The 17,555-nt window shown below is 32.7% G+C and overlaps 1 protein-coding gene across 8 annotated transcripts in view; it reads left to right on the top strand.

Moving 5' to 3' along the window:
* Window positions 1-17,555, top strand: part of LOC139513629 (POU domain, class 6, transcription factor 1-like) — a 29,453-nt gene that overhangs the window by 5,032 nt on the left and 6,866 nt on the right. For 3 of the 8 annotated variants that reach the window (XM_071302290.1, XM_071302289.1, XM_071302291.1), the window contains exons 2-6: window positions 4,446-4,620; window positions 8,911-9,106; window positions 10,373-10,504; window positions 11,950-12,111; window positions 13,157-13,281. In XM_071302290.1, the coding sequence (XP_071158391.1) occupies window positions 4,516-4,620; window positions 8,911-9,106; window positions 10,373-10,504; window positions 11,950-12,111; window positions 13,157-13,281 (720 nt within the window). In that variant the 5' untranslated portion in view covers window positions 4,446-4,515. The remainder of the gene's footprint in view (window positions 1-4,445; window positions 4,621-8,910; window positions 9,107-10,372; window positions 10,505-11,949; window positions 12,112-13,156; window positions 13,282-17,555) is intronic. The other 5 variants (XM_071302293.1, XM_071302292.1, XM_071302296.1 and 2 more) reach the window with 3 other exon arrangements.

Below are 17,555 nucleotides of genomic sequence, written 5' to 3' on the forward strand. Positions count from 1 at the left end.
GACCTATGTAATTTTCTTTACAGTTGACACATGTTATACAATAGAGTAAATTTTCTGATTTGCAAGTCATGTTTGCGTTTACTGTAAATTTCTTACCGTTTTTGAAATATTTCGTACTACCGATTTCTAAGTAATTATAATTGTCTCTGGAACATACTCCACAGCGTGAATCGCCACAAATTTGTACGGATGATATGTTTTCAACTATATCAAATCGCGCTTTTGTAAGTTGGCGTTTCAAATTTTTCGGTTGTCTTCTACTATAAATGATCGATGACATAGGTCAAACAGGAAATAGTGTGTGTGAACCGGTCAGGATCCATAAACAGCAAATACGGCAACCCGAGTACAGACAAATTCCGTTGAGCGAACATTTAGACATTTGTGCGGGAGGAAAATTCAAAATTTTCCCGTTCTTCAAATGTACGGAACCAACAGAAGAATACCGTAAAGAACTAGAGAGAAAATTCATAAAAGTGTTTGACGCCAAACTTTATGCTTAGTAGTTACATGAACAATAACGTCGCGTCATACTACTAATGTGTTCCCCATAACGAAGTTCATAGTCTTGAAAAGTCCCAAGATGGATGAAAGCGCTAGACAATGCTGCTTTTAAAACTCTTTTTGTGTATTTAATTTTTAATATATATATATATATATATATATATATATATATATACAACTCGTCTAAACATCAACCCAACAATGTTAGATCTGTAAATTTGCTTTCGCAAATTTTTGGTTCTTCCCTCGCCGGGATTCGAACCCATGCTACTGTGATATCGTGACACCAAATCGCCTGCACTGCAGCCGTCCCGCTAGACCACACGGTATATATATATATATATATATATATGTTTGTTATTTGGCAATGTTTAGTTACTTAATACAATGAACATCAATCTAAGCAGGATAGACAGATATTTTTAAGTTTCCTTGTGATTCAATCATTCTTTGAGTTCAAATTGTAATGTCTCGTCCATGGAGTCTTGATTCAAGAATCTTGCATATAAAAAAGTTGTGCATAAGGAAAGCTAAATAAGTAGAGAAATACATTTTTGATGACACAGGTTTTTGTTTGTTTCAGTTTTGAATAAATTTGGTTTGATATTGATAACTTTAAAAACAAAAAAATGTATGCAAGACCAGATAATAATCTCAATTTTTGTTCTGACACTTAATAAATTGTTAGTTTTAATATTAATCAATGATAGATTATTATTATTCCTACTGGATTCACATTTCTTTGTCTATATGCAATATATATATTATGTATAGTGAAAGGGTGTAGTAAACTTGTAGTGTCTGATGTATAACAATGAATTAATATAAGCATATAAAAATAAATAATGAATTCAATTGCTCTATAATGTTATAGTCTCATAGAATATGTTAATACATTAATGAAAAAATCTATTTGGCACTGAATCAACATAAATTAGATGTAATGAGATATTTTGATTAAACATTGGTGGGCACAGTGTTATATTGGGAGAAAATCAATTTTGTCAATCTCTACATTAGAATTCTTGATACAACTCATTGCTTCTAAGAGTATAAAAATTCTGCATAATGGGGAAATTGGATTGTTATAATCAATAATGGAGGGTGCCCTGGGGAATATTTAGATAGTAAACAAATTAAACAGGAATCAATATGATGTTCTGAAAAGAAAGGTTTTATTTGTCTGATAAACATCGTTGGATATTTAGTGGTGTATAATGGCAAATTGAGTTTTTGGCAAAACATTTTTTTTCTCAGTTTTGTGTATCTTTAAAAAAAAAAATGGATAAAATAGAATAAGATGAATCAATATAAGGAATAATACTTTTGCATTTGTATGATAAGATATTGGGATATGTTAATTATCTCAAGATATTTTATCCTGTCTCTGTTAATGCAGAAGGTATGATAAGATATTGGGATATGTTAATTATCTCAAGATATTTTATCCTGTCTCTGTTAATGCAGAAGGCCACTATTAGAAATTGTCTGTTTCTCCTGACCACAGTCCTGATCATTGAATGTCTGTTTCTCCTGACCACAGTCCTGATCATTGAATGTCTGTTTCTCCTGACCACAGTCCTGATCATTGAATGTCTGTTTCTCCTGACCACAGTCCTGATCATTGAATGTCTGTTTCTCCTGACCACAGTCCTGATCATTGAATGTCTGTTTCTCCTGACCACAGTCCTGATCAATGAATGTCTGTTTCTCCTGACCACAGTCCTGACCACAGTCCTGATCAATGAATGTATCAAGAGTAGATAGACCAGAAGGCAGACATGTAGTAGTTTTCTTGTTAAAGATCATAAAAAAAAACTTTACTTGAGATTCTGAAATAAGTTTATTGTTATTGTGCATGTTAGGGAATGGGGGGTGGGGATGCTCAGTGAACCAGTGGTTTAAGAAGTTTATTTGCAGTGATCGCTAGCCTATCAACATTGAGGTATTTTGTGAATGCTGCTTGTGGCAAGGTGCACTTGACACCAATCTTGATTTACTAGGGTTTCCCTGGGGAAGGTTTTGTTTCTCTTGTGGGTACTCAGCCTCCCTCCAGTTTCTGCTCTTTGGTAAGGCTGTTGTCTCTTTGAAACATTCCCTGTTTCCATTTCTATTTTATCTATAAGTTTATCAATGAGGGATAACCTTTGCAATAATGTGGGTTTTTTCTTCACTAGTGAAAATTTTATGTTAAAAATTCAGAAATTGTTATTGTTTAGATTGAAAAGCTCTGTAAATTGCTTATAATGTTCTGTAGACATATTCTAATAAGTTGTTAAAATCTTTTATACTGCAATCAGCTATTTTACTATACAGATAAAGCTATACGTATAAACGTTAGCTTTATACGTCAATGACCTCAACTCACCTATAAGCCCCGCCTACTTACAACGTCACGTCACAACCATGACAACGTGTAGTAACAATGGTCAAACTTTTATGAATTTAAACCTGTTATGTCTTCAAATTGGTAATTTATATACCATGTTTATCAAATGTTATTAATTAAATTCATTTTCCCTTTCTAATTCCTTAAATTGTCAATGCTTACCGCCTAGACTACGCTCATAGGGAAATACCCCAAAATGGTACCCCAAGGGGGAAATTCCAAACACTTTTTTTTAATAATATTTGTTTCATATTTTTATTATTTTTTTTATTTTTTTATCGATTTCAGTATAAAAACAATATATGTATAGTGTCTTGAAATATGAAATTTATTTGTATTCGGCACGAAACGGGAAAATGCTCGGTAGAACCTCGCATTTTCCCGTTTCTAAGCCTCATACAAATAAATTTCATATTTCAAGACACTATACGTATATTGTCTAATGAAAGATTGGTCAACTTCCAAAAATTTGTCTTTACTGAAAATACATGTAGGGATTGCATTTCTATTGGCACTCAATATATTTATTTAATCTGAAAATGACAGTTTTCAACTTATCCTTTAATGTGATTGTATCATGTTTCCAAATCTTTTTCTTAACCACCAGGATAGATGGGAACCAAACTTATATCTTTTTGGCCTAAGATATATTGTATACTACTTCATTTGGTGTGAATTATAAAAATGAAAACAAAATCTTTTTGGAGGTTGAAAATTTAAATTAGATAACCAGATGTATTTATAGAAATGGTTTTATGCAGTTCGTATATATGTATATACACAATTTTTGAAACACATTTATGCAATGCACATAAATTATTTATCAAATATTGTATATTTAAGTTAAGTCCCACTTCAACATTTAAAAAATTATTAAAAGAAAGTTTTAAGTTTTTGTTTCTCGAGACTCTTCATCCTTTTATTTGCGGCCTTTATTATGTTCATGACTAACACATAACTTGAACAAATCTAGAATTGAAAAAATTAATGCATCTAAACTTGGAATAAAATAATGATATTGATCATGAAATTGATTTTCCTGAAATCTTCATTGTAAATCAGTCATGCTTTTGAAGTTCTGAATCTAATTAGTGACAGAGTTCGTATTGATTATTCTGTGAAATAAAAAAAAACATCAGCATTAGCAATACATTTTATGTCAATAATTAGAAACGAAGTATAGCCTCGCTTGATTCTGATTGGTCGATATCCTAGTAATATTTGATTGCAATGTCTTGAGGATTGGTTCGGGATTCTTACTCCGAGCTTATTTGGATATGATGATTATATCCAGGTATTATAATGAGGAGTCTTACTACAATCAAATATTCACATTGTCAATGTATAGAATTAATAATTAGTCTTCTCAGCAGGTGCTTAACATGATTTATTAATAATTAAAGAATTTACTTAAATCTCTTATCAATGCTCAAATACAAACTTTTAAAGTGAAAAAACTTGACTTTTTCCCCCTTTTGGGTCCTGTGTCAATCATTTCTGCATCCATGTCTCTCATTTTCTACGAAGTTCAGGAATTTTGTTGTTTTTTCAGAGGACGGATTGCGACAGGTTTGGATTACCAATTATAAACCATCAAAGTGGCGCCCGTCGGAATAGACCCCATGGACATGGATGGGGACTCCAGTGATGAGGTGACATCTGAAGCCCTCAATGGAGAAACCAAGCCTGATGTCGCCAAACTTGCACAGTCCGCCATTATTAAGCAAGTAAGTGATACATTCCTGTGTAGGCAGGCTTCCATATTGAAGTCAACAGGTGGAAGTCTTGCATATGTTTAAACAGGTGGTAGAAATGATAATAATAAATGAGCACTCATTAGCAAATCTATGCTAATGGTATGAAAATTTTAAAGAAATGGACAAGAGTTGGAAATTTCAAAATTTATTCTAGAAGCAATCAATAGAATATTAAAAGTCTGAATTCAATATGGCAGAGGATATTTTTTGTAGCTTTTTAAGTTTCATGTATATATATTTTCAGTTTTGACATATTTAATGGAAATGTTGATGAAATCTGGGTATATTATCTTAATAAAGGGTGGATATATTATTAATATAGCATGGGTATATTATGAAAGTTGAGGGCTGGCAGATTTCAATTAGGCATTTACAATTTTACAGGCTTTTGGGATGGAGGGTAAAAGGATGAGAAATCATATGTATAATTTTCAAGGTAAAACTACTTAATTATTTAAAGGAAATAAACTTTTATCCTACAATAGATCTAATTATCAAAATGTGTAAATATAGTATTTGATGTTTAATATATATTACAGTTATGTTTTCAAATATCATAGAATGACACATAGCAAAAATCAATATTCATTTAACTAGATTGGGTTGATTGTGCAGTTTGATTGAAAATTTATTGATGAATTGTCTTTTGCAGAATATTATTGACTTGACTTGACTAAATGTTGTCATGGGTATTTCTAAAATGTGTACATTAAGTGAAACATTAACCATGTTAACTTGCTTTGAAATGGACATAAAAAATTATTTTATTGAATTGAAAATAGCTTTCATACAATGATTTCTATAGAGAAACTAAGCATTTAATAACATTTGTGTTAGTGTTTTTGTTATTTGACTTTTTAGTCATCACTAAGGATGATGGTAAAAATTTAGTTAGGACAGATTGTTTCAAATTGGCTAGGTGAACTTGTTTATTTCAAATTAAATTTACTAAAATGGTTTCGTGTACCTAGTATTGACAAATTTACTGGGATTGATAATTATAAGACAAGAGTTCTTGAAAAGTGGTGGTCAGAAAGGTCCTGACCATAAACATTTGGTGAAGAACCAACCACATACTTATATTTTGCAATAGAAACAATAAAGGGGAGAAGCAGATTTTCTTTAAGGACCACCAATGGGGAAAAAATCTGCCAAAATACAAAATGCTATTAACAGCAACATCAGTGTTGTACAAATGTGTAGTGGAAGTTCTTTATAAAAAATTTTACACCTCGGGTCTAAAAATAAGTAAACTTCATAAAAATAATGACTTCTGAATCTTGGTGTAATCAGGGGTGAACGTACAGAACATTACACTAATCACAACAAGATAATTTAAATGTATTCTTTAATACACACCCCAAAAAAAACTTTTCAATTTTTGGTCAAACATTAATATAAGTTTACCAATACTATTAATATAAAAACATTACAAATAAAAAAGCAAGCATTTTAAATAAAGGCAACAGTAGTATACCGCTGTTCGAAACTCATAAATAGATAGAGAAAAAAACAAATCTGTAAAATATTTATGCCCGTGCCGTAGCAGATCCTTGTCAGTCTGTACATCCCAAAGTTGGTTCCCGTTTTCTAACTGTAGTTTGCCACAACCAAATGTAATGAAACATATACAAAATGCTTATTACCTCAAAACACATATCAAGTTTGAATTCTGGCATCATCACTAAACCTTTCTAGAGTTATGCCCCTTTACAAATGGAAAAAATCCTGAATTTGTTTCTGTTCTCTAACTTTAGTTTCTTCAACCAAATGTTATGAAACATATACACAAAGAATTACTACCCTTCTTGGTACACTTATAACTCATTTATGTACAAAATATGTTTCTCTAAAAGAATGTCTGCTTATTATGTACGTTTATCTAATTCATTTTGTTTTTTCACCAAATGAATTGAGTTCATTAAAAGATAGAATGAAAGGAAATAGATGTTTTCCTGTAAAAAAAAATATATCCCACAAATTTAAAACACATCTTAAAAAATTATTGTTTTGCAAGGCAAATAAACAAATGTCAGAAACTAAATACAATGTCCCAGAACGTGAAAGGATGCATTACATCATCAGTGTATGGATAAAACATTAAATTTCCTCAGTTCATAATGGACTTTGGATCTATCATTAGGTTAAGTCCAGTGAAGGCCTTTATCTAGTGTTTTACAGTTGCATTGACTTGTTATTGTAAACAATGTTTAATGGAGAACTTATTGATGTATTTGTAATACTGTGACATTACTCCAAGTCTAAAAATGTAGATTATAAATTTTAAGCTGTAGATAGAGTTCTCAACTGGAATTTCATAAATTCATCTAAAATTTATCTAGGCTTTCATGAATTCTATATACAATTATCTCTAGAAATGTACCTACAATGTATTTATCATACCCCTGTTCTGAAGGAGGAGTGTACATTGAGTGTTATCCTCTCCTCCCATGAAATTTCCTTCACATTTTTATCAGGAATTACAATTGAGAGCTTGCTATACAAAGGGATATGTGTACGTCTCAATCCTTTATCAACTTCCATTTTTAGCTTACAGATCTTCTTTTTTCGTTCATCCTGTAAAGTTGATGCTTTTTGTTGACTAAACACTTAATTAGCAGACTGATGACACAAATTAAAATACTTGCCACCCTGAAAGCAAACCTATAGATTCAGTTTAAGATTTTTAATTTTCTTTAAAGTGAGGAGCACAAAATAAATCAATAGACAGATTGGCAAAGCCTGTTTAAATGGTCTAAATGCACATTAATTCTTAAATAAAGTGGTTTCGGATCAAATACCGGTTCAAGAAATCTTATTTCACACAGTAAATTTATGTTTTGTTATGTGCAATGCAATTCTTTTTTGCCTCAAAGACCAACAAAATAGAACCCATTAACTAGAATCAGGCAGATGGAATTTTACATAAAATAAATGAAATTCTGTTATTCCTTTTACCAGATTGCCCTCACTGCTTTTGAAGACAGATAGGAATTTACACACATCCAATAGCCCTAGATTTATATTCATTACTGTTTTCATCAAGTTAATGTGAAAAGGAAATTGAGTTTTGTGTCCAATGTAAAAAAGCTGAATTATTGATCCAAGCAAATCTATAATTCTTCTAAGGCAGTAAATTAAAGCTGTATAATAAGATAAGAAACTCGTTTGACAAGAGAAATATTGATTATTCCATGATTTTATCTTTGTTATCCAAGACTTTCTTTGTAGATTTTCTTCTTATAGATGGTTTAGAGATTTCTGCTCAAGAAAAAATGATTAATATTAAATATTAAAAGTGTTTTGGATTGGTTTTTACATATAACTTAAATGGTTTTTTTAGAACATGAAGAAATGCTTATTGTTCTGACCTACCATTCCATATTTTAACTCCCTTATTGTTGGCCATCATTAATATTACTCTCCAAGAGCTAAAAAAGTATTTGTCAAAATGATCATTTTAGATAATACTGTTGACTGATTTTATTGGTGATAATGTCTTCTTATCCAATGTTAGCAAGTAAAAACTAATTCCACCACTCATTGAATGAGTTGTATACCTTTTCCTTTTGTTAGATCACCTCACCGAAGGATCAAGTAAAGTTTTCTCATCACCTGGTGTCTGTTGTTAATGTTCATCATTGCCATCAGTTAGCTTTAGCTTTCTTTCACAAAAATATTCTTCTCTAAAACGTCAAGGCCAATTGGAATCAAACTTGACCATAATTATCATTAGTGTACCTATTTATAGAATGTTTCTGATGATCTTGCCTACTAACCAACATAGCCTACATGGCTAAAACAGAATAAAGGGTAAAAGGTAAATTTTATTTGTTTTCTTGAGAACTGCTACAGATAGAGAAAATATGAGGATGAATTATTTGTTCAGAATGTTGAAATTAGATAATGAAAAAACTATGAACAACATAAAAGATCAACTGAACAAGATCTGCAATATATCAACATGGCAACACATTGTTGTTAATATAATGGAATTTCATATGCAACTGTCACATTGTCATATAAGTGAAAGGTTTAGCAAGCTATAATCTGTTATTTTCTACACCAGAAAAGCCTGTACCAAATCAGGAATATGACAGTTGTTTTCCATTCATTTGTAACAGACATATTATATAGGTAAACATTTTAAAAATGGGGTACAGCAGCCAACATTTTGACAGTGTCATAATCCTAATCACTTACAGTAACATCCCTTTGAAATGTTCAATCTCTATTACAAACCACACATATTATTTTCAGGATGTTATGCTCTCAGCAACCAGTACACAGTCCCCCTTGGCGACTGTTTCATCGGTTTTCACCATGCCAACCATTTCCATGCCTACAGTATCCATGGCAACCAGTGCCCTTGGAGGGTTGACAGATCACTTGTTTATGTCCCATCTTCCATCAGCTACAGACTCACCATCCCATGGTGATGGCAAATTAGATAACGGTAATATGAAAATTCTATGTTCAAGTACTCATATCAATTATTATGATTTTAAAGTGTGTATTCATTCTAATCTGTATGTAATATGCTTTATTGTACACACCCGTAACCAGTGGAGGTTTGAGGGTTTGAAAACAAATAAGCACTGTTAAAGTTGACATTCTGTTTGAATTGTAACTGTTAAATTTAAGTATGATTGTATTGAACCCCATTGGAAAGTTCTGGCTAGGGGCCTGTCACATGCCTGTTGTATAGAAAACAAAAAATCATACATTTTTATATATAAAATTATGTTTAGACGAGTTGTATATACAGAATGTACACAGCCATGTATCACCATCACTGCTGGTGTTCCGATGGATACATCTGTTGTAGAGTTGTCACTAGTTCAGACGTACTTATAAATATAATTATTTCTGTGACTGTATCTTACATTAATTTGTAGGATCCTTTACTATAGATAATTTAGCTGATCTGTATAACATTTGTATAAATAACATCTTCATGCCTTATATATCATGTACTGTAGTACGATGCTAGATTAAAACTGACGTGGAAAGGTAACACCTGGCCACCAAAAGCTTCATTTTATTAAGCCCAGGTGGTCGTGTGGTCTAGCGCTCTGGTTACAGTGCAGGGTGATTTGGTGTCACGATATCTCAGTAGCATGGGTTCAAATCCTGGCGAGAAAAGAACATCTAACATTGTTGGGTTGATGTTTAGACGAGTTATATGTGACAAAAGAAACAAATGATTGAATTCACAGCATGATCCAAAGAAATAGTGTATGAAATTGCCATGACCATTACATTTGACAAAATAAATGGACAGCATTATCCAATTTGTCTATAGCTTATAAAAAAAATTTATAACCAGAACACCACTACATAGAAATTAAGTTCCTTCATGCAAGGAAATTTTCTTAGTTTAAATTTGGACATGGTTTTTATTTAAAGAGATGTGGTTTGATTGCCAATGAAACAACTATCAAACCTGAAACCAAAGGACAGATGACAACAAACAACAGTTAACTCAATATATACCATGGGCACATAAAGAATTTGTCGGTTTAAACATGTTTGTAGGTGCTCAATCCTTCCCCTAACCAGTGGTGTAACAGTACATTTACTCAAAACTTAATAATAAATCCATATTTTCCCAGACTTTAAAGCTGCACAAATATAAAGTCTTTTGACTACTTCTTCTGTTTGTTTAATCTGTTGACTTTGTTTGAGCATGTATAATGCATTAGAATATTTTTACTTGTAGGTGCAATTACATCAATGTCTAGTCCTTCACACTTGTTTGGTCAGCCCCAGGTGGCAGCACCACAGTTTTTCCTTACAGGTCAGTCTGTTCAAGGACAAGGTCTTCAGCAGCTGCTGATACCAGTTTCTACTGGTAAGCAGATTGTTGTGTCCACTTTATTTGTGTTGTCATAGTGATATATGATCTCAAAACTGAACATAAAAATTGAATACCAATTGTAAACTTTAGGCTATGAAGAAAAGTTTGAAGGATAAAACATATAAAAAACAGTGGTATGAATACTATATAGCTTTTTGAAGAACCAGTTTTGAGAATTCTAGCAAATATTTCTTACATTTTTTCAAACTTTTCTAGTCATTAATTTGAATAATTTATTTTAGTATTTTCCTACTGATTGAATAAAAGTAGATGTTGAGTAAAACAAGTCAACCAAAGATTTCATCTTTTGGTATTCAACGATTATGACTACATGATTTTGCATGGCAACCCCTTAATCATTTAAACCCTAAAAACAAATATGTTATTGAATCTATAAGAAAGACAAAATACAACATTCTTTAAAAGACAAACAATTTATGATAATAACTTAAGGTTTATAGTTATGGAGTATTTTTTCATAAGATATTTATACATGTTAAAACACTTCTTCAATGGAGTAGTATACTGGTAAACCTTGTGACACATTTTTCTTGCATTTGTATCAGCAAATACAAATTTGGTTTCAGGGATTATATAAGTTGCTATACTATATGATGGGTTTTCAGATTCATCACTCAACAACTTCTGGTTTACTGAACACTTACATCATTTTACATATCAGTAGCCAACTTGAAAATATTCGTCACATTTTTCTCAGGGCTACAATACAAGGATTTCTGAAATTTGATCTAGGGCTTATATAAGTCAGCTATACTATCTGCTGCGTTTTCAGATTCATCACTCAGCAACTTCCTATTAATGAAATATTTGGCGGTGTGGTATCATCATCATCATCATTTCACTTGTTTTTCAATATGTTGAATGAACTAAAAAAAACAATTGTTGCACATTTATCCAGAACTAAACTTAAACTTTCACATGTATACGAAACTTTCTTATACATTTGCACATTTCTTTTAAAGATTGGAAATCTCTTATGAGAACAGTGTTAAAAAAATACCGGGGTGTGCATGTCAGATGAAATATGATAATAAAAGGACATCAGAACATAAAAGAGTTCAAGTTTAATTTCCCTCACAATCTTGCAATTGTAAAAGGAAAATGGGGATTTCTAGGATGCTTAAGAGCGTCAAAATTATGTAGGATATAAAAAAAATGAATTCGGACTCCCATTCAAAGTTACTCTTGTCTGATTTATAGTCTAAATTCACACAGTACATACTACTTTCTGGAATAATAAATTTTCTTGTAATGTTGGAAGATGTCCTAGATCTTAAATTAAAACCTATACCAGATAGAATTTTATTTTCTACATTGATATAACTATATTATTTGGTTCTGAATAAAAGTACAATGTTTATAAAAATAAACCTTTCATGTAATTAGTTACTTAAGGCATGCTAACATTGTTTTAACAGGCAATGGCCAACAACAATTTATTAGTATTCCTGTTTCCTTGGCAACAGGTGGTAACCAGCAGATACAGTTATTGACAACATCCAATGGTCAGATAATAGCAACAAACTTAGCCAATATACCAGGCTTAACACAACCATTAAACCTCAACATCAATTCCAATAGTGAGTATGCCAGACTTGAAACCGCCCTTTAAACCCCAAGGTCAAATCAAAAAGTGAGTACGCCAGACTTAACACAGTCATTAAGTCTCAACATCAGTTCGAACAGCGAGTATGCCAGACTTGACATCACCATTAAATTTCAAGGTCAAATCCAATAGTGAGTATACCAGACTTAAGTAAAACCGCCATTAAATCCAAATGTCAATTCTAATAGTGAGTATACATATCTTGTATTATAAACAATTTACAGTGTAACCTGCCTAATCCGACGCCTGATTAATCCAACATCCTGCCTTAACCGACACATTTTCATGGTCCAAAATATGCCTATCCTTTCAGAAGAAACCTGGGTATTCCGACACCCTGCTTAATTCGACATTTTTTTCTGGTTCCTCAGTGTGTCAGATTAGGCAAGTTATACTGTATAACTTCGCAATATACCTAAATAATAGAAATATCCTTACTTGTGAAAAATTATCAACATGTGCAGGATCTTGTTGGTTTCATCAGCAGCCAAGAATTATAATACTGTGGATCATACCTGCCAATTGTCACTTTTTGTGGGGGATTCCCCCCATGAAAGCTCCCAAATGGAAATTTTGAAATAGCAATTTTGTCCACAATTTTAAACAAAATACTTAATTTTACAATGGCTATATGCTTTAAAAAGTATGAAGAAGCCAGAAAACAACATTAAGATACATTTGAAGACCCCCTTGAAGGTTTATTAAGACTGAAAGAGCCATCATGCATGTAAAACACCCATGGGAAGTTTGAAAAGTTGGCAGGTATGGTGGATTTATTTTCGTGGGTATCAATTTTCATGGATTGCTGAAATCTTTTATATTCCTGGATAATTGATTTCATGGTTTTGCCAATCACTGAATATAAAACCTATTGAAAAGTGTTATTCGTTGAACATTTGAATTTGTGGTTCGCCTGTTCTTACAAAGCAAACGAAATTTGGTAAATCAGTGAATAATAATGAATCCTCAATATATATCTATTTGACTATAAATGATAATTGTTATTTGTACTTTTGCAGGCAGCAGTCAGTCATCCAATTCATTACATAATCATTTGAGTGCTGGGTTAGCCAGTCAGCTTAGTAACCTCCCTTCACTGCTGTCAGCTAATGCTCAAAGTCAGATACTTGCTTTAGGGCAGCAGGTACGTCATCATTCTTTAAAAGAGCACAATTACTAGTTGTTGCTGAATAGCTTATACAACAGTTTCATTTCAGTAACAGTTATAGAACTGTCATATTTACACAAAATAAAAATTCAAAAATGAGTACATTTGAAATACTAAACACATCCTGTTTAATTGAAATCTAAAATCCTGTTCATCCTGCAAGTAAACAAAGTATGTGTGAAAACAGTGTGTATATGCTTTTTATTATGCCCCATTTATGGGCATTATGTTTTCTGGTCCGTGTGTCTGTTCGTCTGTCTCACTTCAGGTTAAAGTTTTTGGTCAAGGTAGTTTTTGAGGATGTTGAAGTCCTATCAACTTCAAACTTAGTACACATGTTCCTTATGATATAATTAGGCAGTTAAGCTGCCTTATGCGAGTGTGAGCCAAAATTTGTTCCTGTGAAAAAAGTTCCAGTGGAACTAATTTCACAGGAAATATGTTCTGGGAGAACTTTTTTCACAGACAATTCCTATATAATTTGTTCCATCTCTATGAAATAAGTTCCACACTTTACTTGGTGAAATAAGTTCTGGGTTGGTGAAATTTGTTCCTTACCTAGTGAAATAAGTTCCATGTTTGTGAGATTTGTTCCTCACCTGTTGAAATAAGTTCTTGATTTGTGAAATTTGTTCCTCACCTGGTGAAATAAGTTCCTTGTCTGTGAAATATGTTCCACTGGTTAAACAAGTTTTCCTATATACTGAGCACTTGTCATCAGTGAGTTTAAAGTCATTATAAAAAACATGTATTATATTGATAATGTAATAAATAAAAAGTATAAACATCCAATTGGATCATGTGGAGTAAAGCAAAAGTTTAATAACATGCTCAAGTAATAATACTAAAAATGGCACTTATGAGCCAGGAAAGAGTAGAATAAGAAATAATAATAAAAGTCATTCCAAAAAAAGTATTATAGTTGAAGATGAATATTTGTACTTTTTTGAAAAGGACAAAGTGGCTGATCAATTATATTAAAAGACATAAAAAAAAAAAAAATGCACGCTCTTTAAAAACTGTGCAATGACCATAGCTAAGTACATGTATGATTAGAACACCAATGACAGATCATCAGGAAACAAGGAGGTGGAATACCACATAAACGATCAAACATAGATACATTATCATCGCTTTTATTTCTTATCTTCATGCTAAAGTCATTCCTTCAATTGCAAATGTACCCCATGCAAGCACAGAACTTATTTTCTGTGAAATAGGTTTGAGCAGAACATTTTCATTGATTTCTATAAAATACCTTTGTTTAAAACTAATATCACAAGAACTTATTTCACTTTTTTTTTTAAATTTTAATATTGGAACAAAATTGATGGTGCTGTGATCTTTGTTCCGGAACTTATTTCACACTTGGTTAAAAAATTAGTTCCAGAACAAATTTTATAGTGCTGGAACATATTTTCTGTGACATAAGTTCCAGTGGAACTTATTTCCTATGAAATTTGTTCCGGTGGAACAAATGTCACGCCGGAACAAATTTTTTGTTACACGAGCACCCTGGCTTTGTGTTCTACCCAAAAAATGCTGAAATATGTGCCATTGTTATTATCAAGCTGGATATTATGTTATTTATAACTTATTGGACAGTTTTTTCATACTTTTAGTTCTGGTTTACAAAATATATGACCAGAAAAACCTTAAATGATCGTCGATTTTCCCAAAAGTTTTGAAGTTGCACATAGGAAGTAGAGCACATTAAGAATCCTTATGTAGTTTATTATCCCCCGAGCTTTTGGCTAAGATGTCAAAGAACAAATGTATGAAATACGTAATCACCGAAAATCTCTAAAGACAAGTAGTTTAGATTTCCCAAATGGCAGAAATCGTAGGAATATTGTTTGTCATCAATACGTAGTCAACTACGTCAGTAGTCTTAAAATAAGTTCAACTGTTCACGCTGTTGGCGGCAATTTTGAATTAAAAGATGAAATTTTCGTATCTTTTCAAATTGGACACAGGGGTTCAAATTAGCGGTTGTCCGATATCTGCGACCTCCCACTTTTGCAGTCGGACTTTCTACTTGGTTACTAGCTACACCCGACGGACCTTGATTCTTGAAAGAAAGAAAAAATAACTTTGCAAACATTTTTACAAAAGTATCCTAATAGATCGATCTCATCTTATTTTCATCATTATTTTTCATGACAGAGATGTTCATTTTGTTCAACCGCTAGCTTTAGACAGAAAATCGCCGACAAATAATGTGTAAATTCGACTAAAATCGTATCTGATTGACAAAAACGACATTGTAAACACAAAAAAATGGCTGCCATGAAGACAAATATCGGATCCGATTCCGGAAGCGGATAAGGGAAATTCCGGGTTTGGCGGTCAACTACAAAAAATCAAGACATGTGACAAAATACACATATGCATAGTAAATGAATATAAACACTAGAATTGAAATGCAAAAGAAAATTGTTACAGAAAGAAACAGCAGAAAATATTTTATACAGACAATCAAAATTATACTTTTTGACAAATTTTAATGTCAAAATCCAATACAATGTGACAGCTGGGAACAGTATACCCAGAGACATATAATACAATTGTATTATATGTCTCTGGTATACCAAATCATAAATATGTTCCTGGTGACAGTATAAATTTTCTTTATCAGTGATAAATGTTGGTAATGCATGTTAGATGCTTTTAAAGTTAAACATATTACTGCAATTTCAAGAGGTATTTTTTTCTTCTCAATTTTGATGGGTCAGTTTAAATAGCTGGAAGTTTGTTATATAAAAAAAGAAGATGTTTGTATGATTGCAAATGAGACAACTGTCCTCAAGAGACCAAAATGACACAGACATTAACAACTAAAAATGAACTACAGGTCATCATACCGCCTTCAATAATGAGGGGGGATAGGACCTTTATCGGGACTCCGGGATCGGGTGTTTTTAAGCTCGGGATTTCGGGATTTACCCCTTCGGGATCCGGGATTTCTTTTTTTCAAATTACGGGATCCGGGATTTAACTTTATTTAAATTCGGGACCTCAGGATTTCGTGTTTTTAAGCCCGGGATTTCGGGATCAGGACCCCTCCTACCCACCCCCCCCCCACCCCCCCCCCCCCCCCCCAATAATGAGCAAAGCCCTTTACCGCATAGTCAGCTATAAAAAGCCCCGATATTACAATGTAAAACAATTCAAAGAAGAAAACTTAACGGCTTATTTGTATAAAAAAATAAATAAAAACAAATATGTAACACATAAACAAACAACAACCACTGAATTACAGGCTTAGACTTGGGACAGACACAACTAGTGAGTGCAACTATATTACATGACACCTCAATGTAAGCAAATCATATAGGTGGAGTCCATTGGGCCACTTTGATAACTTTGAAACTTATGAGATCCCCACCCCTCGACCATATAAATTCATGTATGAGACTAAATAACTAATCAAATGAAATATAGGGGAAGTCCCTAGGGTCACCCCACCCCTCATGTTTAAGAACTCAGAAACAGTTGAGATCCCAACCCCTTAACCATACTTATTCATGTATGGAACAATATATCTAATAAAATGAAATATGGGGGAGTCCCTGGGTGTCACCCCACCCCTCCTGTGTGAGAACTTGGTTATGGTAGAGATCCATACACCTAAACCATAAAACTTCATGTTTTGGACAATATAACAAATCAAATGAAATATGTAGGGGGAGTCCCTGGAGGTCACCCCACCCCTCCTGTTTGAAAACTTGAAAACGGATCGCGATCCCCACCCTAAACCATATATATTCATATATGGGACAATATAACAAATCATATGAAATATAGGTGAAGTTTGTGGGGTCACACTTCCCCTACTGTTTGAGAGAGAATTTGAAAACGGTCGAGATCCCCAATCTTAAACCATATATTTTTTTTATATAAAAAAGAAGATGTGGTATGATTGCCAATGAGACAACTACCTGCAAGAAGACCATAATGACACAAACATTAACAACTATAGGTCGCCATACGGCCTTCAACAATGAGCAGAGCCCATACTGCATAGTCAGCTATAAAAGGCCCCGATAAGACGATGTAAAACAATTCAAAGGAGAAAACTAACGGCCTTATTTATGTAAAAAAAATGAAAGAAAAATAAATATGTAACACATAAACAAACGACAACAACTGAATTACAGGCTCCTGACTTGGGACAGACACATACATAAATAATGTGGCGGGGTTAAACATGTTAGCTGAATCCCAACCCTCCCTCTTACCTTGGACAG

This window comes from Mytilus edulis, chromosome 2 (genome assembly GCF_963676685.1).
Source record: "Mytilus edulis chromosome 2, xbMytEdul2.2, whole genome shotgun sequence".
NCBI classification, from domain to species: Eukaryota; Metazoa; Mollusca; class Bivalvia; order Mytilida; family Mytilidae; genus Mytilus; species Mytilus edulis.